This window comes from Polypterus senegalus, chromosome 1 (genome assembly GCF_016835505.1).
Source record: "Polypterus senegalus isolate Bchr_013 chromosome 1, ASM1683550v1, whole genome shotgun sequence".
NCBI lineage: Eukaryota > Metazoa > Chordata > Cladistia > Polypteriformes > Polypteridae > Polypterus > Polypterus senegalus.
The window spans coordinates 262,449,751-262,474,365 of NC_053154.1; the positions used below are offsets into that span (position 1 = coordinate 262,449,751).

The window sequence follows — 24,615 nt, forward strand, 5'->3', positions numbered from 1 at the left end:
CCTCTTGAGGGAACAGTGTTTGCAAAAGTAATCCTTGACTGCTTACACGACCATTCAGACTGATCATTGGAAGCAGTGACTGTCTGAACCATTATGGGTGCAAAAAATACAATGAGAGATGACTCCGCAGATCACGTTCCATTTTTCTGTTGCTTGGTGGTCCACCTTTTGGACTCCTTACATCAGGCTATGAGTATTCGAGAATTCACTTGAAAACAAGTTCTTTCCAAATACCAGCCCTGCCATGAATTCTAGCAGTTTAGATGTCTAGTTTTTGTTGAGATGTAGTTACAGAGGTGCTAATTAATTTCTGTGTTCTTTTCATGCTGTATTTTTGTGGCATTTAGCTGCTGTCCTCTAAGGAGTCCGGTCAGTGAGCTTCAACAGTTTTCACCTGCTCCCCTTGACGCATGAAGTAATCCTGAAGGATTTGTGATCAAGGCACCTGCAGTTCAGCTGCTGACCATTTGGCCTCTTCAGAGCTTTGTGAGGTCCCTCATGTTGCCTTCAATTGTCCCATATCAATGTGCTATGGGCCGTACCCCCTAAGAGGACTCACCTTTTATAGGTTTTGTAGGTTTTCAAGAGCTTCATAGTGTGTTCATGGCATCCACTACACGAGTGATCTGTCACAAGAGACTTCGAGGACCACAAAGTGCTGGGTCACAGTAAAAGCACACACTGTAGATGCCACTTGTGCCACATAATCACTGGACACAATCCTGTAATGTGTTTGTAATGCCGTGTAACTACAGGACAGGCACATCCCAATGCGTATAATGTACATTTCCTCGTTCTATTTGTTAATAACAGAAATGTTGTACAAATTTTCAGGTAAGGCAGACTCACGTTTCATGATGGCACCAGTGAGTGGCGACATGTTGCAAGTTAAGAGTTTCACTCTACACATCTTTTGGATTTTGTTAGTTTTATTTAACCTCATTTTTCATGTGGTTTTTCAGTCCTTTATCTTCCTCTATTTGAAACTTTAATCCGCTTTTTTGTCAGCAATTTGAAAACAATCAAATAAAGAAACGCACACCTGAAACTTCACATTATGTTGATTTCTTTTAATTCAGCAATAAAATTCTAAAAAGTACAATAAGTAAGCTTTATTCCTAAACAGCACATAAGGCACATTTTGGGATGCCATTTTATGGACACAACAGCAGCATTTCAAACTCTTTGCCGATTTCGAGGGATGCAGGGTTTTTGTGAAGGTAGTGCGAAAGGCTTGTGGTCATGAATGCGGTTTACAGGCCGATGGTGAAGCGGGATCTGGGCGTCAGCCATTTTAAAACACACGTTATCGTTGGCCATTTTAAACTGCAACACACTAATGGAAAATAACTTAACCTAGTACAAAATAGTTGTAGGATTGTCTTGATAAGCCACCCAAATACTCCCCTTGTTTAGTGCCTAGAATCGTCCAAACTATCGTCAAGATTCATCGGATACTTAAACGGAGGGCTAGTTATTCCTGCTCCACCATCACTCAGTAAACGGCACACCAAACAGCCCACCCTGCTCACTTCCAAAAGAGCAACCACTCTGCTTGTCCATTCTTATTTTGTAACTATGAACAGTTCTAAGTTTTTTTTATTTATTTCTATTTCAACATAAAATCAAGTAAACACTCTTAACTAGTTATACTGTAACTCTTTATACATGTTTTATAAACTACGCTGCATTTTTAAAAAGCAGCAGTGATAAAAAGTTAGTTTGTTCACCTCCAGTATATAAAGAATATGCTATAAAAAGTGTTCTCTTTGCATACAAGACTTAGGTACAGCATTAGGGAAATCTTCCTCGTCACGGCAGAATGCATTAAACCGAGTAACGCAACGTAAGCAAAGTGTAAACGTTTCAAACCACCTCTAAAGTACATGCACATGCAATTTCTACCACATTTGTATGTCACACATCTAAAATATTATCCAAACTAAACATCCACAATAAATCGAGATAATGTTTTAACAGATATTGACTTCTAGAACTCACATTTTCTTGTGCTTGTATAAAGTGGTGAGTGTCAGCTCAAATCCCAAATATTAATATATATATATATATATATAGATTTTTGTTTCTTAGACATATAACATGTTATATAGCTGATGAAAGAATACATAAATATTTCAAAATATTATGCCCCATGATATTTAATTGACGTAAACATTACTAATCTTCCTAATATATTTTTAATACTGATCCCTAAACGGGTAACATTTTTCCAAAATACACATATATAATCCCAGTAAGCATATTATTAGTTAAATCACTTCACTTATATCATTGGTTATTATAATACTGACAATATTTTCAATTACAAACAGACAATAATGGCTTTTAAGAGAGAAAGGGTATTTTAAGAATTATGTACCAACCTTCATATAATACTCTATGTAGACATCAATATTTCCTTCTTAATGTAGTTTTGTTGCATACTTTATACAGACAAAAAAGCATTTAAAAAAATCCTTCTATAAATATTTTCTGCAGGATATGCCCCCAGATTGTAAAATACTTAAGGAAAACAAACAAAAAAATCCTCCCAGCTTTGCTTATTACTCCAAGATACAGGCTATTTTAATAACAAAACCCTTTAATCGTAAATAAAGTTAAAAAATGATATTCAAATATATACATAAAAAGGTTAACTGCGGAGACTTCAATGTTAGGGAAACTTAAAAAAAAAAACAAAAAACGTTTTTCTATTTTACAATGATTGATTTAAAATACACACATTATGATTTTGAGAATTACTCAAATGAACCCCACAAGTCAAGTATTGATGACTCCCGATGAGTACAACAAGTAATGGACGGCGGCATATTTGCTTTCTGAGTGGACGCCTAGAAGGACTACGTCTGTCGCCCAAACTCAAGTCGATTGTCCTCTTTGAATTTCAATGGTTTCTCTGCTTCATCTCCCACACAGTCCTCTTCTACGCTCAATTCATCGCTTTATTCAAAGGGACTCGCGAAAGACCACCCAGTGTAACAACACTGGCGCACGCAGCCACTTCAGTTGCTTTATAAAAAGTGCCCACAAGAAAAATATCATTCTGTACAACGCAGCGACTGCATAGTGTTAACAACTCGTAGTGTTTATCTAATTACAATTGATGCATTCAAGAGAAAAAACTCACATTCCCAGTACACGTCGTAGGCAGCTAAGCAAAGACAAGGAACTTTTACAATCAATCTGAAATGATACAAACGGTTCAGCCTCCTAGTCTTTAAAGTGTTTGCAGGGTTATTTTTCTTTGCCAGTTTTATGACACTTGTTGCAGACCAACCCATCAGCTTCATTAACAGGAGTCACTCTGCCATTTACAAAAGATGATGGGTTTTTCCTCTCGAAGCTGTAACAGTGCCGCAAAGTTTCATGCAGAATTTATGGACACAATGAGGGGCAGAGGGAACGACCCGACTAGGCAGATTAACATTTCAGAGCTCACAATCCGGTCAAAATGGGGATAATTAAAAATATGTACAGCCTATTTTAGCTCTTAGCTCTGAACAGTCAATATTAGATCATCATTTTATTCTTATATACCCAGCCATTCAATTTCTGAAATCTCTTATTCTGTCACAGAACCACAGAGAGACAGGAAACGCCCAACACAAGGCCCAGACCACCTCTGGACAAAGGGCAGTCGGTCACAGTGCGTGCGCACACACACACACACACACACACACACACACACACACTCTACACTTACACCAATGTAGAGTCTGTCATGTCTTTGGGATTGTGGAAGAAAGCCAGAGAAAACGCATGTGGAGGTGGGGAGAACGTGCAAACTCCACAAAACGGAGTCCGGGTCAAGGGTCAAACGTGGGTCCCTGCACTGTCCACCTGGTGTGAATTTGAATGAGATGATCTGACAGTCGGTCACATTTTTACTGTACTTTAAACGACATTTGACAAAAAATTGAAATGTATCAATATACACGATTATTTTTTAAAATGTTTAGCTTAAATTCACTTGACTATCACTTTACTCATATATATTTATATATATATATATATATATATATATATATATATATATATATATATATATATATATATATATATATAGTATATATATATATATATATATATATATATATGAGACTACCATGTTCCTAAGTTTTCAAGTTTAGTTTGGCATATTATAGTTAAATGGAAGCACTCCACTATATACTTTTGTATAACATTTTAACGCATGAATATTATTGCTATAATATACATATTCACAAATGGCTTTTAAGGTACGTAACAAATGAATGTTTGAAAATATCGATAAAAATGCCCTGTCTAAACACAATTACCTTCCAGAAAGTGGAAGTCTTTGTTTTCATATATACAACTAAAAGGTATTGTTCCTAACAATAACAATTACAAAATACGGTTACATTATTGCTCCTAATACATTTGTGATGGCGGTTACTGTTCTCATTTTCCAAGTACAGTTAAAGCCTAACTGAGCATTTTCAGTTGTCTGGCTAAAGAATGGCATTTCCTGAAATGTATGTATTTACTGTATTTGTACTGTAAATACTGTACTGTATTTACTGCGTTTATTTCCTAAACCAGAATGCTCAAGTACACCAAGAAGCGGTACAGGATTGCCTGTCAGGCCCTTGAACTAACAGTAAATTGCTGATTGCACTACAAAGCAGATGAGATGGGAAGAGTTCGCCCTGCAATTCGGTTGACAGTGACGGCTGAGCCTAAGGCCTCTCGGGATCACCTGCGCATTGTACTAGAATCTCCGACTCTGATCCATCAAAGAAACACGATTCCCTTCATACAGCCCTCACACCTCAGCCCCTGTGCAGCTTCCAATTCACCTAACCTTCCAAGAAAACACATGCTTGGGAATACCTAAATATCAACACCCTTAAACATCACATTCCATCGGCAAAAACTCTGCATGTATGACAAAACCGCAAGGATTTTAATTTTGTCTGCCAGGTGTATCACAACAAGGCATTGGTGACCCCATACTTTCAAATCAAAACTCAACCAGTCTGATGATTTAGCAGAAAGGCGAGAGTCTCTGCTACTTCTAAAACAAAATCTTGGATATGGCTGACTCAAGTCTGACCTTGGGCTAAACTGTGATGTCAAGAAAGCAAAGATGCATTTTAATGAGGTCCCGTAACAAAATAATAGGAAGTAAATGTGAATGACCAATTCTGATGGAAAAGTAGAAGGTGACTTGAAAGAAAAACAAAAAAACGATCCTATTGAGATCTTGTCTAGTGGCTACAAGACAACAATGTACCAGGAAGGGCCGAGAAGTTAAATAATTATTGACAGTCTAAACGAGGTGATAAGATAAAATAAGTAAAATACACATCACTTCTTATTAAATGTCCTTCACATTAACTATTACCTCATGCTCACTTCTAAATACTTACTACTTCTAAAAAATTTTTGTCCCTCATGTTCTTGAACATTCGATAAGAAGCTGTTCGTTTTCAGAAACAAGACTGCAGATGCTGACTGCCAGGATCATCACCTACTGGAATGAGGTGCACATTGAAGATGGAAGTCATGGGAACAAACATGGACTTGAGGAAAAGGGGAAAAAAACGCTTCACTGTCCTCTCCAGATCATCACGTCACGTTTCTTCTGTGGTCATGGGTTATTATGTATTTATGTATGTATGTATGTGACAGTTGTGTATTTAGTGAGTGGTACAATCTATTTTTACATTTTGCCTTAACAGTTGTCATGGCGGTCTGCGCCTGCACTTGGTGAGGAGTGCTGTGTAAGAACAAAGCAGTTTGTATTTCTGAGGTGGCAATCACAGATTTGCCATGTAGCTCTGTGAAGAGGATTACTTGTGTTCTGTTTTGTGTGTTGTATTTACCCCATTTTTGACACCCACTGCAAACCCAAACTACCTGGAAGGGGGTCTCTCTCAGAATTTTGTTTTTTTGTTCTTGTCTATTTATAGAGTCAGGGCTGGGGGTCATCAAAAAGCAGGGCCTGTTAAAGTACATCAAGGCATTCTTTGAGTGATTTTGGGCTACACAAGAAATACTTTGTTGTTGTTACGTGGTGTGCAAGAAAAGGACTTGTGAAGCAACTGATGACAAATGGACGCCAACTTGTGCACACACGATCATGTCTTAAACTTGTGTGTACAGTTGAGATTTGCCTGCTCTCATGGATGTGACTTATTAGTTGGCCTGACTGACTGACCTACATGGGAATAAAACTTATTCATATAAGACAAGAACTCATGGGACTGTTTAATTCTTTCCAAGTCACCCTGTTGGTATCAATTGAGAGTTTGTCAATTTAAAACAATAGCACTGGAGCAAGTTTAGATTGGATAAAGATGCTTTTCTTGCGTGAATGGCCTTAACTCATATAATTGCATTTTAATTTTTGTAAATCATGTTGGATAAATTTGTCCTCTAATAAACAAACAATAGCAAGTCCACTTTCTGTAGCATTTCTAATCAAAAATCTCTGACTGTCAGCCGCTGTCAGTTTCTGTTATCATGTCCCTATCATTCAGTTTCTTTCTCTAGAATGAAACATCTCATTTGTCCATTTCTTCCTCACATAACAGATGCAGTTTATCTGATCTTTTTAGTCCACCGTTCCTAAGATGCCAGCCCCATCAGCCTCTTTGTGTCATTGCCCAATGAAGTTCATTTGGAAAGATACACAACGCAAGAGCATACAGAACAGAATGAACATTAGCTGTTTAAATAAAAAAAAAATCAGACTGGCAAAACTGCCGTAGTAATCCACTGCTGAATAGCTGATCTTAATGTTAACATGTGGGACTGGATGGGATTGAAAAAGAACGATTCAAGAGGAGGGTCACCCAGGCACAGGAGCATCCCTCTTCACATCTATTTCATTTCCCCACAATCCATCACAGCACCATTTGAAATGAAAGGCATTCCATTAACCCTGCTAGGTCAGGGGGCTTCTGCCAAAGCCAGCGGAGGGGTTGTCAGTACCTAAATGATAACACGTAAAGTAAGGCACAAATGTTCCAGTTTTTAAGCCATGCATGGAGGACAAAACAGCACTGCTGAAAATGTGCTGTGTTTGTGAAGGACGCTACTCTAGAAGAGCTGGAGGCAGCTGCTACTAAACAGCTGACAGTTGAATTTATTTGTGTATGTCTTTTTTTTTTTTTGCTTTCTTTCATTCCTGCATGCTCATTATAGTGTATCAATAAACTTTGGTATAATTTCTTACGCAACACAGAATCAAATCATTTGAAAAATACAGTGGATAATAGTAATAATAATAAAAGAACTGCACATTCCATAACTTCTTTCGTTTCGGAAATTTATGACATTTTGGGTAGCCAGATGGCTGAAATGAATGTTGTAAAGTCAAGGCCTTGCAGCTGCTAGGGCTGTGACAAAACCCCCATCTACATATCGAGTAACAGACGTTAGTTTCTATAAAGACGGTAGAATGGTTGCGCAACTTCAAAGCAACGCCTGAGAAGCGACCAGTAGTTCCTGAGCTCATATGAAAAGCACGGTTAGAGAAGGCAGGTGCATATTGATCCCAGTTTTCAAAGAAACACAAATAAAATAATACAAATTACGCAATCTAAGTCTAGGAGCCATGTCTTGGCAGCTTTTCGACAATAAATAGCAGATCATCATGCAAAGCAGAGACCCATTTTTGTAATAATTCCCCTTGAATAATTCACAGTTAATTTAATGTGCTGTTAACCCAATTAATGGTGAAGGCACTTGGATGGCCTCACCAAACTGGAAAAAAAAAAATTAAAAATAAAGATATTGGCACTTGAAAGTTACATCATCCAGACAGGAAACAAGCACAACAGTATGTAAACAAAGAATCAGCAGCCACCATGATAAGGTAAGCTACGTCAACCAACGTGGAGATCGATAATACTGCCTCGGTCAGTGATATCGCTATAAATACAACTTCAAGATTATACACATACACAGGCACATGTGTTACATCGTATTGCTATTTTAAGGCCCACTAAGTGAATAAAGGCAGATACATTTTGGCAAGTTTCCTTCTTTTAAAGCGCATTTTGTCAATTCATTAATGAAGGCAGGGCAGTGGGAGGGATTCATTTATTGCACACGACGACAGTAGTATCCGAGGACTTTGCATTTTTCGCACAGGTGCTGAGGGTGCTCCTTGCTCTGGTCAGAGACATCCAGGCCATCAGGCTTCTCCAGGGGTCGCTGTATGAAGACAAAAGAAACAATGAAAGCAAACAAATTATAAAGTTGCAAACGACTCTGAAGAGTGGGCTTGAGATTTCTGGAAAACAGGAATAATTATTAAGGAAGAAACCCTACAGTTAACACTCAATTATAGTGCCTCTACAAAGTAACCCCCTGACGTTTTCACCCTTTGTTTATATAAAACATTGAATCATAGTGGGTTTCATTTGGTTTTTCTAACACAATGATCGACAGAAAAAGTGAAAAGAGGTCTACGTAAAGTGATCTAAATTAGTTAAAAATGTAAAACGCTAAATAATGAATTACATAAATATTCACCCTCTTCAAGTCAACATTGAGATGATGCACATATGGCAGCCAGGACAGCCTTGAGTCTGTCTGCACAAGTCTTTGCACATCTGAACACTGTACTCGTTCTCAATTCTTCTTTGTAAAACTGCTCAAGCTGCGTCAGGCTGTGAATGAACAGCTGTTTCAAAGTCCAGCCACACATTGTCAAGTGGAGTGAGCTCTGAACTTGGACATCAACATTGTTCTTTGATAAGCCATTCCTGTGTAGCTTTAGCCTCATGCTTGGCTTGCTGTCTTGATGGAAAGTAATTCTTCTCCCAAGGTGCAGGATTCTTGCAGACTGCATCAAGCCTTCCTTCAGGATTTCCCCAAATTTTGCTACCCTTCACCCTTACAAGCTTTCCAGGACCTTCTGCAGAGAGGCATATCAACAGCATGATGCTACTACCGCCATGCTTCACACTGGAGTTGCTATGCTTTTGATAACTCGAATATTAGAACAATCTAGACAAGAACATGCTATTCAGACACTTGGAAAATGAACATTTTGAAATGAAAAGCACCGGCGATTAAAAACTTCCAGAAAACTATTTGTGTAATCAACACAAGATTCTTAATTGTTGTAGTGATTCCACACATCAGACGCAGAAGTGGTGATGCCCATCACAGGCACAGCATATGACAAAGACGTTGCACACCTCAGACGGCAGCTAAGTAAATGAATTGTGATGATAGACATGGCGGTCTGGAAGTTATTAATTTTGGATGCAAGAACATAAAAATGCAGAATCTGTTAACCGAGCCAAGTGAGCGACAGACGCAAGTCTCCACATAGCAAAGCAAAATTGGTGCATTTATGTGGCATCTCAGCCTTAAACTTATTAAATATTATATAAAAGCAAGAAAGTTGCACATCTGGGCGAAAAGTATAAGTTTGCTTCTCTTTCCAAAGATTTAGCAACCCAAATTGATGCTGTAGCGATCAAACAGAGCATACACAATCAGTCTGGTTAATGCCGTTTAAATGTAAATATTTGATTTATTGCTATGCACCCCACTGCAAGGATTACAGGAGAAGGCAATACTGTACAACTCTTGATTAAATCTTCTTTGTCCTCCATCTACTGAGTCTAGTAATGCAGCAAGTCAAAAGCTGAAATGATCCCAACAGCCCTCTTAAAATTTGGTACTCCCAGTTAAGATGGTGCACTAGTTAGCCTGCTCCCTTAGAGATCACTCTGGGCTCTAAATGGAGGAAGACTAAACTAACTATCCACTATGAAATATTAAAAGTTAAAATGACAGAATTCAATAACACTGTCCGTCTTGAGAGACGCTGCTATTTCTCTAAGATTATAAATAACAATGCTAGTAATCCCAGAGTCTTATTCTCGACGATAGATCGTCTGCTAAACCCAGGTAACTCAAAGGAATACCTCCTAAGTACTTCCAGTAAAACCTGTGAGGCTATTGCTGTATTTTTCAATCAAAAAATTAATGATATTAGAAATAACATAGTATATCTCCCCAGCACTAAGGATCCTCCTAAACCCCAGCATTCCGTTATAAACAAATTAAACTCTCTCACTAGGTTAGATTTACCTGATTTACAAAAAATAATCTCTCAATTAAAACCTTCCACCTGCGTCCTTGACCCGATACCAACAAGGTTTTTCAAAGAAGTATCAGGCGTGCTAATTGATAATGTTCTTGACATAGTTAATTCGTCATTAGATACGGGGGTCTTCCCAGACTGTCTTAAGACTGCTGTAGTTAAACCCCTACTTAAGAAACATAATCTTGACCCCTCGGCTCTTGAAAATTTTAGACCCATCTCTAACCTGCCTTTCTTAAGTAAAGTTCTGGAGAAGGCAGTCATTATGCAGTTAAATGACCACCTCAATAAACATGCTATTCTTGATAAATTTCAGTCGGGTTTTAGAACAAATCACAGCACAGAAACTGCACTTGTTAAAGTAGTAAATGACTTGCAGGTAAATGCAGACAGAGGCCATTTATCTGTTCTCATCCTCTTAGATCTGAGTGCTGCATTTGACACCATTGATCACAATATTTTCTTAGAAATCGCCTTAGTCAATGGGTGGGCCTCTCTGGCAGTGTCTTAAATTGGTTTGAATCCTACCTGGCAGGGAGAAAATTCTTTGTTAGTTGTGGTAATCACAACTCAAAGACACATGATATTCTATATGGTGTTCCACAAGGCTCTATCCTGGGTCCGCTGCTCTTCTCAATCTATATGCTTCCGTTAGGTCAGATTATCTCAGGGCACAACGTGAGCTACCACAGCTATGCTGATGACACACAGCTGTACTTATCAATAGCACCTGATGACCCCGACTCTCTTGATTCACTAACAGAATGTCTGACTAGTATATCAGAATGAATGAATAGTAATTTTCTCAAGCTAAATAAAGAGAAAACTGAAATCTTAGTGATTGGCCAATAATGGATACAATGAGGTTATCAGAAATAAACTTGATGCATTAGGATTAAAAGTCAAGAAGGAGGTAAAAAACTTAGGGGTAACCGTTGACTGTAATCCGAATTTGTAATCTGTGGGCCTTCCGATGGACTGGGGACACAAGGTGCAGGGCTCTCTTGTCCTTTGCACCTAGTGCTGCTGGGATACGCTTAGGCTCTGCATAATTGAATTACTGTAAGTGGGGTTGACAATATTACAGTCGGGTCTATAAGTATTTGGACAATGACACAATTTTCATAATTTTGACTCTGTACACCACCACAATGGATCTGAAACAAAGGAATCATTATGTGATTGAAGTGTAGACTTTCAGCTTTAATTCAAGGGGTTTAACAAAAATATTGAATGAGCTCTTTAGAAAAGACAGACATTCTTATACATGGTCACCCTATTTTCAAGGGCTCAAAAGTATTTGGACAAACCAACATAATAAATATAATGATCATTTTCAATATTTACTTGAAAATCCTTTATATAAGTCAATGACTGCTCTGAAGTCTGGAACCCAAGGCCTTCTCCAAGTGCTTGGTTTACACCTGAGTGATGCTTTGCCAGACCTTTACTGCAGTTGTCTTCAGTTGCTGCTTATTTATTGGACTTTGTGCCATCAGCTTTGTCTTCAGCAAGTGAAATTCATGTCCAATTGAGTTGAGGTCAGTTGATTGACTTGGCCTTTGAAAATTATTCCACTACATTGCGTTGAAAATCTCTTGATTTGCTTTTGCAGTATATTTTAGCTCATTGTCCATTTGTACTATGAAGCGTTGTCCTATCAGTTTGCAGAATTTGGTTGAATCTGAGAAGATAGTAGAGCCCGACACACTTCAAAATTCACCCTGCTACTTCAGCCAGCAGTCATGTCATCACTAAACACCAGTGACTGACTTTCATTCACAACCATGCATGATCATGCCATAAAGTTGCCTCCACCATGTTTCACAGATGATGTGGTATTCATCAGATAATGAGCCAGTTCTTCTCTTTCCAGCATTCTGGTACATATTGATCTTAGTTTCCTTTGTCCAAAGAAAATTGTCCAGAACTGGAAAGGCTTTTAAAAAATGTTTTCTGGCAAAATCTAATCTGTCTTTCCTTTGCTTGAGGCTTACCAGTAGTTTGCACCTTGTGGTAAACCCTCTGTCTTTACTTTCATGAAGTCTTCTCTTGATTGTAGACTTTGGCAATGGCAGGCCTACCTCCTGGAAAATGTTCTTGGTTTGGATAAATGTTGAGGAATGGTTCTTCTTCAGCAAGGACAGAATTCTGTAATCATCCAGCACAGAAGATGACTTCTGTGGTTTTCCAGACGTGCCGGGTTCACCAGTGTGTTCCTTCTCGGTAAGAATGTACCAGATGGTTGATTTGACCACTCCTGGTGTTTCTGCTATCTCTCTGAGGGGGTTTCCTTTGTTTTCTCGGCCTAATGATGGACTGTTCTTACTTGCATGGGCAGCTCTTTGGACCTCATATTGAAAGTTCACAGTCACAGCTTCCAAATGCAATTCCAGACATTTTACCTGCTTAATAGTTAATGGAGTATTGAGGGACCTGCTCCCAGCTGGCTATGGAACAGCTTGTCAGTCAATATTTCCAAATAGTTTTTGAGCCCCTGGAAATGTGGTGGGGGGCGAAGCACAAAAATGGCTGTCATTCCTAAACGGCTCACACGTTATTTTTGGTACACCCCTGAAATTAAAAGCTGAAGGTCTACACTTCAATCCCATAATGATGCTTTATTTAAAATCCATTGTGGTAGTGTAAAGAGCCACATTTATGAAAATGGTGTCACTGTCCAAATACCTTTGGACTTCATTGTATGTTATGTTACAAGTCTGCAGTTAGTTCTTTTAATTGTTAATTCAGATCAACACAAAACTCAAAGAGTGTAGAGGGTCTCTTTCTTAACCCAAAATGTGTTATGAATTGATATTAATTGATAAAACAAAAAAAATGCATTGTTGGGTTATCTATAAACTTTGACAGCATATTAAGAGCTTTTCCATTTCTTTTATTAAGCCACTAACAAATCAGATTACTGTATTCGTCTAAACTGATTTGAATGGAAAAGTCAAGGTGCCACATAATAACAGAAGGAAGATGGGAAAATATGACGCAGAATAAAAAAGCCAAATGGCTCACATTGATAGCCATTAACACTAGGAGTCTACGTTAAAGTGAAGCCAAAAGCTAAAACATACTGTACACACAATCACTTTAACGTGTGTTCACTCAGACCAGCTTGCAAAAGGGAAAATCAAACATAAAAAATGAAGCACTGGAAATCGTTTTCCTGGAAATTAAAAAAAGGATGCTGGAAAAACGTTTCAGTGCCAACAATTTTTTGGATGTCCATTGTAAACAAGAGCTCTACAATCATATGTTCCTCCTCCTGCCTCACACTGACGGAGCTGTTTTTTGGCCCAAGAGCCACTAGTCCGGAGAAATGTTATTGTTACCAAATTGTTTAAGATGGATTTCACGAATATCGGAAACCGGGTTACCAAGGGCCAGCGGGAAAAGACAAAGAAAGTGTTTGACAGGAGGGCACTTGGAATTGGTCTGCAGTGAAAAAAAAACAAACCAAAATGGATTGTTACACAACTATTTTATGAGCCATTTGTTCAACTCTTTTTTTTTTTTTTTCTAGAAACATTTTTTCTGAGAATAAGAGAGAGTGGCCTCTAAATCCCTAATGTTGAGTTTTGGATTCCTGTTATAAGAAGGAGGTTTTGGCTCAGCTGTGTCTGCTGAGAGTTCAGGGAAATAAATCCATTTCTGGTGACAGGATCTGTTTCCCAAATTAAAGCTTAAAGCTGGACTGTTTCAATGAAGGCCATTTCATTTCTTCTTGTCTTTTTTTGTAAAAACAATTATCCTACGTGAAATTCTAGAAAAACGATGTCAGTAGCTATCAATTAGACTTCAAAATAAAATTCTATTTTGAGTTCAATTTTTTGTAAGCATAACCATGACCCTGGAGTCGCCCTTAGTGTTCAGCAAAGTAAGAGAATTCGGCAGGCAATCACACACCATTTACTGTAACTATCAATGATATAGTGCTCTCCATATCTATCTATTCACAGCGCATCACTTTTTCCACATTTTGTTATGTTACAGCCTTATTCCAAAATGGATTAAATTAATTTTTTTCCTCAGAATTCTGCACACAACACCCCATAATGACAATGTGAAAAAAGTTTACTTGAGGTTTTTGTAAATTTATTAAAAATAAAAAAACTGAGAAATCACACGTACATAAGTATTCACAGCCTTTGCTCAATACTTTGTCGATGCACCTTTGGCAGCAATTACAGCCTCAAGTCTTTTTGAATATGATGCCACAAGCTTGGAACACCTATCCTTGGCCAGTTTCGCCCATTCCTCTTTGCAGCACCTCTCAAGCTCCATCAGGTTGGATGAGAAGAATCGGTGCACAGCCATTTTAAGATCTCTCCAGAGGTGTTCAATCGGATTCAAGTCTGGGCTCTGGCTGGGCCACTCAAGGACATTCACAAAGTTGTCCTGAAGCCACTCCTTTGATATCTTGGCTGTGTGCTTAGGGTTGTTGTCCTGCTGAAAGATGAACCGCCGCCCAGTCTGAGGTCAAGAGCGCTCTGGAGCAGGTTTTCATCCAGGATGTCTCTGTACATTGCTGCAGTCATCTTTCCCTTTATCCTGACTAGTCTCCAAGGTCCTGCCGCTGAAAATCATCCCCACAGCATGATGCTGCCACCACCATGGCTCACTGTAGGGATGGTATTGGCCTGGTCATGAGTGGTGCCTGGCTTCCTCCAAACGTGATGCCTGACATTCACACCAAAGAGTTCAATCTTTGTCTCATCAGACCAGAGAATTTTGTTTCTCATGGTCTGAGAGTACTTCAGGTGCCTTTTGGCAAACTCCAGGCGGGCTGCCATGTGCCTTTTACTAAGGAGTGGCTTCCGTCTGGCCACTCTACCATACAGGCCTGATTGGTGGATTATTATAGAGATGGTTGTCCTTCTGGAAGGTTCTCCTCTCTCCACAGAGGACCTCTGGAGCTCTGACAGAGTGACCATTGGGTTCTTGTTCACCTCCCTGACTAAGGCCCTTTTTCCCCGATCGCTCAGTTTAGATGGCCGGCCAGCTCTAGGAATAGTCCTGGTGGTTTCGAACTTCTTCCACTTACGGATGATGGAGGCCACTGTGCTCATTGGGACCTTCAAAGCAGCAGAAATTTTTCTGTAACCTTCCTCAGATTTGTTCTTAGAGACAATCCTGTCTCGGAGGTCTACAGACAACTCCTTTGACTTCATGCTTGGTTTGTGCTCAGACATGAACTGTCAACTGTGGGATCTTCTATAGACAGGTGTGTGCCTTTCCAAATCATGTCCAATCAACTGAATTTACCACAGGTGGACTCCAATTAGGCTGCAGAAACATCTCAAGGATGCTCAGGGGAAACAGGATGCACCTGAGCTCAATTTTGAGCTTCATGGCAAAGGCTGTGAATACTTATGTACATGTGCTTTCTCAGTTTTTTTATTTTTAATAAATTTGCAAAAATCTCAAGTAAACTTTTTTCATGTTGTCATTATGGGGTGTTTTGTGTAGAATTCTGAGGAAAAAAATGAATTTAATCCATTTTGTAATAAGGCTGTAAAATAACAAAATGTGGAGAAAGTGATGCGCTGTGAATACTTTCCAGATGCACTCTATCTATCTATCTATCTATCTATCTATCTATCTATCTATCTATCTATCTATCTATCTATCTATCTATCTATCTATCTATCTATATTCAACTGCAAGCTGGCTGACATAAACTTGTGATATTTTTGAGGCTTATACAGTTGCTTCTTATATGAATTGCTGTGTAGGCCGACTTGCTTAGTGACTTTTTGCATGCATTTTAAAAATGATCTGAACAAAGAAACCTATGATAACAAATCAGATATTATATGCTAAGTGCCTTCAAAATGCTTTTATGCTTCCAAAGATGACTGTTTAGTTTTTCCAGTCATTAGCATTCATATATGGCACCTCCAGACTGGGACAGAATTTAGTGGAAGGTGGTCTTGCATAAAATGTTTGTAATTTTACTGACATCAAGCTGTTTCAATTGATAAACTGATCCCTTCGTCCTGCTATATGAAGTGTATTCAGAACCTTTGCATCTGGTCATCTGGATTGATGTCTGCTAAGTGAAATACAGGCTTCAAAAAAAAAAACAAGAGGGATGTTAGGCCTCCAAACATAGACTAGAACAGTAAGTAAAGATCTACACCAACATGCCCTGAAGATCAGTCAGGTCCCAAATACCACCAGCTGGTTTCAGCTGGAGGAGGCCACAAAAATGGGGATCTGGCAAAACCACACAAAATGTCCCCACAAGAGAGGGGATAGCCGTCAACAAAAGGCCATCAAAAGGTCTTTATAAATTGAATATTTATTAGCAAAAAATTAAAACATTAGGCAAACATGCTAAACAGGGCAGAAAAAGGCAAACAAATCTTAATATATAGAATCTAAAAAAACAGGCAAGAAATTCACAAAAAATCCATCTGTGTGGTGACATCAGAGTGGTCTCATATGTTGGGGCTCTACCCATCCATCCATTCATAATCCAACCCGTTATCTCCTAACTACAAGGTCACAGGGGTCTGCTGGAGCCAATCCCAGCCAACACATGATGCAAGGCAGGAAACAAACCCCAGGCAGGGTGCCAGCCCACCACAAGGCACACACACCAACGGATCGCCAATGCACCTAACCTGCATGTCTTTGGACTGTGGGAGGAAACCCACGCAGACACGGAGAGAGCATGCAAACTCCACGCAGGGAGGACCCGGGAAGCGAACCCAGGTCTCCTTACTGCGAGGACCACTGCGCCACTGTGCTGCCCCTTGATATACTGTAGGTTAGCAAATAGTCATATTTATTTACAAAACAAAATATAATATTAAGAAAATTAATCATATCAATTATATATATATATATTAATTATTGTAACCTCCAGCATAATAAGCAAACACAACTCAGAGGTACTGGAGTTTTCAACATTTAACCCTAACCCTAACCTTCCTTTTTCTCCTGTCACTCATCTCCTAAGAGGTGTGTCCGCCCCTCACAGAATAGAAGCCCTTCACCCACTCCCGTCACCTACAGCATTTATTACACACATTCTGCTCCCCAACAGCACATTTATATACAAAACATAATAGAACAGAATTTAAAAAGAAAATTACAATACAGGAGAACATTAACATTAATATATTAACATTACTGTCAGTGGTTTCCATTTTCTACATATTTTTACATTTTGTTGGCATCACACTTTATACATTGTTCACTGTTGCTCTTCCTACTCCGTAAACTGAAGCAATACTTGAAGCACTTTTGCCGTTTAATAATCTCAGTTTTTTGTGACAATTCCAACACCACATGCTTATGTTTATCAGCCATAACAATGTTTAGTAGATTAATTATAATAAAAGAGAAAAGCTACGAAACACTATTAAAACTAAAGGTACGTAACTGACACCATGATTCCAAAATGTGGCCTGACACACAGTGCTGGGGAAGAACACTTGGATTAGAAAATATGAAAATTTACCAAAATTAAATGAAGGCGAAAACCATAAGCAAAATGAAAACAACCTGAAGAAAATGACAACAAAAAGGGATATGTTTAAAACAAAAGATAAAAGACCAATCTAAAAAGTGAAATCCTGAAGACAATCCCAAAGTCTTTAACCAGGAATCCTTAATGAAAGAGACACAGAAAACAAAAACATCACAAAGTGTCCCAAAGACACCAGAAGGGACCTAAAAACATTTTTTAATTTTATCAAGAGGAACTTCACACAAATGTTAGGAAGTCTTTCTTCACACAAAGAACTATAGACAGAAGGAATAAATTACCAAATAGTGTGGTGAAGAAGGGGCCTTCAAATATTGACTAGATTTTGGACAATTCTTGGTGAATATGATGGATGAGCTTATTGAGCTGAATGGCCTGTTCTCATCACAACTGCTCTAATGTTTAAAAGAGGCCGGAGATGCAGCTGCATAAAACACACAACAACTTACGGAGACATGTGGGTCTTAAATATTGTCCTCGGGTAACTGCATCGCAAATACTTGCAGCACCTAATCCCAAAAGAGTTCTTGCCACATAACAACACAGAGAGCAAAGGGCTGAGAACCAGGGCCGGGACAAGGGTGAGGCAAACGAGGCACTTACCTTGGGTGAACAACAGGAAAGGGCGCAAAATTGCTGAAAAATGAAAATTAATAAATTGCAAAATAAAAAAAAGAAAAAGGCCAAATGTATATTGCAATGTTTGTCAAATACCTTAAGCAAACTGATGATTTGCACTGGATGCTCTCGCTCGATACACTCATTTCCTTGCATGATATAAGGAGTAATAGATATTTTAATATCACAACTTAGATGGATATATGAAAAACTATATGGAATTTCATCTGATTTTAACAGGTGAAAAATTTAAGTTGATGGATACAGAAAATTTTACAAAAGCAGCTTGTGATTTATCTCTTAACTGTCCAAACGATATAAATTCTGTAGAATTCTTATCAGAAATAATCACTTTCAAAAATCAGGCAATGACGTTAATTCCAGATCTTTAAAGCAGATCTTTTAAAAATGATTTATGAATATAGTTTAGTTCAGTCCATCCAAATTTAGAAGTTGCATTGAGAAAATTCCTAACACTACCTGTTACTGTAGTTTCTGGTGAAAGAAGCTTTAGTAAATTAAAAATTGTCAAAACATATTTATGATCGTCATTTGTTCAGGAAAAATTGTCAAATATGGCAATTTTATCAATCGAACAGGAATTGACTAAACAGATTCACTTTGATAAAGTAATTGATTAAAAGTATAAGTTTACAAAAAGATTTTATATTGGGCATTTATTGAATTATTTATTAATTGTAGTTACAGGTAAAGTTCCGTTACAATGAACTCCCAGGGACGAGTTCTGTATTTGTTACTATAGTGCTTTCGTTAACTTGCGTCCAGGCGTTTCAATAGCTTCTTTCGCATTAATTTTAATCTCCTCCTGCCTAAAAGTTATGCCGACGAGAATTTTTCTCAGCATTTCCTTGTGATAATACACTTTCAGGGTGCGAATGATGCCCCAATCCAATGGCTGAAGCACTGCTCTGCAACTGGTTGGGAAGAATTCAACGTGAAATTTATCTAAATGCGGAAGCATGTTGTGGACAGCACAGTTATCAATCAGGAGCCGAATCATCCTTTTCTTCTTCTTCATATTGCGAGGTTTCTGAACACTTTTCAAATGTTGACGAGCAATAAGCAAAAGGTATCATGGAAACAAAAAAGGCAATAAAAAAACAGTACGAGGAAATTTGGAAGAAAAAAAAAACATTACAGTGTTTCTGTTCGGGGATCGTTGTGCACAACTGAGCTGCAGTCACAGAACTAGCCTCTCTGTGGATGATTCATTCAGGCATTTCAATGTCTTTTGTGCACTGCCTTGTAATGAAAGTATCTGCTGAACGTACTTCGTAGTAACGAGATTTCTATAGACTCGCGTCATATGAGGAAATTGTCGGGACTATAAAAATACTTTGTTGTAATGAAAATTTAATTGTAAAAATATTTGTTGTAACGGAATTTTGCCTGTACAGTATATTAAATTTTGTTTTGTCTAAAGTGTTATTGATATTATTTCGTCTCTGTTATAAAATTAAATTACTGAAAAATGTGTAATATTCTAATTCATCTCATGTGTAATACTTATTTTGTTTTTCTTTTAAGGTTGGTGTTATTTTATTTTTAATAAGTGCAATTTTATGTTCCTATTACTATTGTACTATTACTGCATTTATTTAATAATTAAGAAATTTATTTTGCTCTCAAAATCATTTATTTTTATTTAATAATTATTAGTAATAAAAAACTATATACATAGGGGCGCAAATTTATCCTCCTGCCTCAGGTGAAAATACCTCTAGGCCCGGCTCTGCTGAGAACAAATGAAAAACACAAAATAAAATGAAAACAAGACATGATATGGGATATGGGGAAAATCAAAAAAGAAAAGGAGAATGCAAACAAGGCAAGCCTTTGCTGTAAGCCTAAAATCCATATTACAACACAATAAATTGTGAAAAAGTCCAAGGGAACATTGAGTACTTATAGCCACTGTGTTGCTGCAATGGTCGTGCAGTGTGTTGCTCCTACTGAATGATGCACTGCATATTCACACTTTTTTATCACAGCTCTCATTTTACCAGTGCCTCACAAAGCTGGCTAAAAGCATAGCAAATTTATTGCTCTATAAAATCATGTGCTAAATTCCTCTTAAAATGACTTTTAAAAAGTAGAAACATTGTTTATGCTGAACAGTGCCAGGCATGAGTAATAGTGACGGTGCTGCCGGTGTCTACGTAGTACTTGAATGCACTGCGCTGTTCTTACAATTGTAACAATCATGACGTAGGAAGCCATTTTTCATGCTGTCAAAGTTAGTGACTCACTGTCTGTGAGCAATGAAAGCGTGTTAATAATTTTTGCAAATAAATGAAATTCATAATTAATTAATAGTATTAACATCTGCTTTTCTCCTTGTAGTTATACCTGTGGATCGTATTTTCCCAACACTACATTTGTTCAAACAGGTGACGCAGTGTCTACCGCTGCTGCTGCATTACAGGTCCAAGATGTGGCTTGAATCCTGCACAGTTAGTTTGACCGGTGAGTCTGAATTAACCCACTATAAGAGATTGCGGCCTGTGAGACTTGTCTCCTGCACTGCTCTGGCACTGTCATCTCCACTGCTTCCTGCCTATCTGACTTTGATTAAGAAATTCTGAAAATGGACGGCTGACCAGACTTTAAAATATGGCACAAAAAGGCATGTGCAATAGCTCTGTAACTTCATATTCTGTAAATGCTCGTGTTTTTATTATTTGTTTAACCTTTTGCCTTGAATCTATGAAATGCAGGTATAAATATTATTCACTGTAAACTCCTGAAATAAACGGCAAAATCCTTTGAAAGTTTACATAAAGGTTTAAATGTGGATTTAAATTGTATATATTATGGAAATCTCAAATCCCCAGCGACCAAAAAGTTTTTGAAATGACATAAACAACAATTAATGAAGATAAGCATTCATCTTTGAATAGTACCAGCTTCTAGTCTGGGTTCTGGATATAAAACAGGGTATTAAATGTTTGAAATTCAGTACACATTTAAAATTCTACCTTCTATCATTTTTTTCAGAAAATATTCTAATGAAATATTTAAATATTACTGGCTCCTGGAGTAAGGTTGACAGCTGAGGACACTTGGACTGTTATGCTGTGGTCCCATTTGTGTTCATACCAAGAGTTCTCATCTTGGTGACACACAGATCTTCTTGGGGTGGCTCTGTATGTTAATATTTATGCTAAATCAGAGTCACACATGTTTGAAGCCTAGCGCTGTGCATGAAACAGGAATGAACTTGGACAGCACGCCAGTCCAATGCAGGTCCCACTCACACAAACATCCAGTCATGCAAGTGTCTATTTGAAGTCACAATTAAACTAAGGCTACATCCACACTACTATGTTTTGGTCTAAAAATGCAAACACATTAGTTTCTGTTTTTGCCTTTTACTGACACTACCTCGGTTTTTCACCCCTGAAAAATTAGACTTTTGAAAAAGCTCTTCAGAGCCATATACTTCTGAAAACGCTCGATCAGCATTGCACTGTGGACGGGTGTAAACAGTTACTCTAAGCCTGCTCTCATTGGTTCATGCTTATTATGTATCCCTTCCCTGATTGGATCTTGCTCATTACCATGTCTCACTTCCTGACTGGTCACCCTGCATGGAAGAAAACCATATTCCAACATGGTGGACATAGACAAGTTGCTTTCCACGGTACTTGTTGCTTACCTGTATGCATCGAAATTTTAGTTTTTCTCTGTGAGTAAACGGAAGCTACAGATGTACGATTAGTGTGAAGGACAGTTCCTCCTCCTGTTTTCGCTGATGCATGCATGCCCAGTGTAGGTGAACACCTACATCATATTTGTTTTCAGTCATTTAAGTATGGACAAAGATAAATTGTGAATGATGTAAAAATGCTAGTGTGGAGAGAGATCATTTTCGTTTAAAAACGCCGTTTCTAGTGGTGTGGACTTAGCCTAAGTTGCACGTGTTTTGGAGATACATGGAAAGAAAACCAGGGTACCTGGAGGAAAATCTTTGCAGACATAGGGAAAGTGTGAAAACTGCACAAAGTCCAGACACAGATTTTAAAACCAGAATGCTGGATCCATTAGATAGTGAGGTTAGCGACTGTGCTGCCCTTGATGTTTATGTGTGTCCAATAAGGCTGATGTTCAGCTAACACCCTTTGCTGCTGGACTATCTTCCAACTCCCTTGTATTCTTGAGTACGTAATAACATGAATAAAGCGGAGGTCTTACGTACGTAAAAGTGTGAGAAGAAAGGAGTGACAAGCAGCCTAAAGTATCCACGGAATCTGCCCTTTTAATAGTCAGACTTAATCTCTCAATTATAATGATTATATAGGGCAGCACAGTTGCGTAATGGCTTTTTCTTCATAGCTGAAAGGACCGGGTTTCCAGTGTTGCTGGCATGGGCTCTGACTCTCTATGATCATGAAATGTATTAATCCATCCTTCTATCTGTTTTCCAAATTGACTTTATCCTTAGCAGGGTCGTGGGTAAACTGGAGCCCATCCCAGCAAGCATGGGGCACAAGGCAGGAACATCCTCCAGACAGGGCGCCAGTCCATCAGACTTTGAATTTGTGAAATGCATTAGGCAGGTCATACTATAATAGTAAAATAAAATATAATGTCATCATTATAAACAGGTTGCAAGAAAAGGGCGTAAGTGGAAAAATAATAACTCATAAACAAAAAAGGGGGCAAATCTTCCCTTACTCCTTTGCTTTGCGTCCTCTACCACGTTGTCTCAGTCAAAACACCTTGCTATCTCCTAATTCATTCAGCTCCCTAAGGGATAACTAAAATCATTCTTGTAATAGTCATCATTTTTCCCTATTTTATCAGTTGTTGTATCTTGCACATTATTTCTGTATAATTTACATTATAATAATAATTACTCATTTGTATTTGCAGTAACAGGAGTTTATTTAATCCCACAAAGAGATTTCAGTCTCCATTTTGCACTATTGGGTTACATATATAAATTGAAATGGCTGAAAAAGTAATCTGTCACGGCACATTTTCAGTAAACTATGACAGAAATGTGGTTTGTGTCATTTTCTTACTAAAAAAACGCTAACCTAAAACACTGAGGTCTACGTGAGACCGCCCTGGACTAAACGCTTTAACAATATTAAAGAAAAAATAATTTTTTACAGTCTACTCAGCTGAACATAATCACATACAGATGAAAAATGTATCTCCTTTTAGTAAACATGACCATTTTGCACAGTTATGGCCTATTTGGTTTTTGTAATGATAACTTGAGTAATGAGTCTGAAACACAGGAAAGCTTTTCTGCTGCTGCTTCTCCAAATTGCAGACAACATGTCTAAAACGTGGCTGAATTACTTTAAATAAAGGCTTTGTCTATAGTGGCCCTTTGTGCTGATGCCTCAATATTCTTTATTATGAATAAAATTATGACATTACATGAGTTAGAAAATATCTTAAAAGTATTCAATTAATAGCAGTTTATTTTCTCTTTGTTCATTGACATAATCATTAGAGTGGAACTTCAAGGCAGCTCTTACTTTTTGTTGAAAACTACGACACTTTATCTGCCTTTATTCCAAAACTAGGAATAACAATCAATGAAGCTGTGCACGGTGTATATGACGTGCTTCAGGATGGCCCTCAGCGCAGATTAGATGTAAGGTTAAAGAATAAAATCGATATCAATCAACGATTAACTAGCAATCGGGTCATCCATCATTCAGTTAAAACATGTTAGGAAACATTTAAGGCTGAGATCTGTTCTCTGCTGCTTATACATCCAAGCCTTCTTTAACTTACATGGTATTTAATTCATGGATGCCATTAGATGTCCAGACATTTAGAAACCTCTACATTGACCATGTGTATGGCATTCTTTGATTTAAAATGCATAAGTCCTTCATAAACTATTGTTTACTGTTATTGTTACCTGTATTTTTATCTACAAGTTTGAAACTTGATCAAAAGGGACCTGCCTAACTTATTTTAACCTTCCATTAATCCCTCCACTTGAAGATACTTTAGCTAGAAAATAACAACTCATTTTCTTTGGCAGTAATAATGGTAGGGATTTATTTAATCCCAAAAATAGATTTTAGTCTCCATTTTCCATTATTGTGTTACAAATATAAAATGAATTGGAGTGAAATGCTAGTCTGTCATTGCACATTTTGAGTACCCTGTTAACTGAATTGTGCTTTTCCTCATTGTCCTAGCTAACAAAAACACTAACACAACAGCCAACGTGGGCCAACTGCTTACCTTTAATATTGAGGAAAATATCAGGAGTATTTCAATACTCTACCAACTAATTTCAGTGTAAATCTTTAAATAATCTTAGGCAGTGTCAGGAAAGAGGTCTACCTATTAATATCTTAGACAAAAAAAATGA

At 37.9% G+C, this 24,615-nt stretch overlaps 1 protein-coding gene across 1 annotated transcript in view; it reads right to left on the bottom strand.

Moving 5' to 3' along the window:
- Positions 1-7,148: 7,148 nt before the first annotated feature.
- Positions 7,149-24,615, bottom strand: part of zcchc24 (zinc finger, CCHC domain containing 24) — a 182,517-nt gene continuing 165,050 nt past the window's right edge. The window contains exon 4 of the mRNA XM_039772967.1: positions 7,149-8,208. Within this exon, the coding sequence (XP_039628901.1) occupies positions 8,095-8,208 (114 nt within the window). The 3' untranslated portion in view covers positions 7,149-8,094. The remainder of the gene's footprint in view (positions 8,209-24,615) is intronic.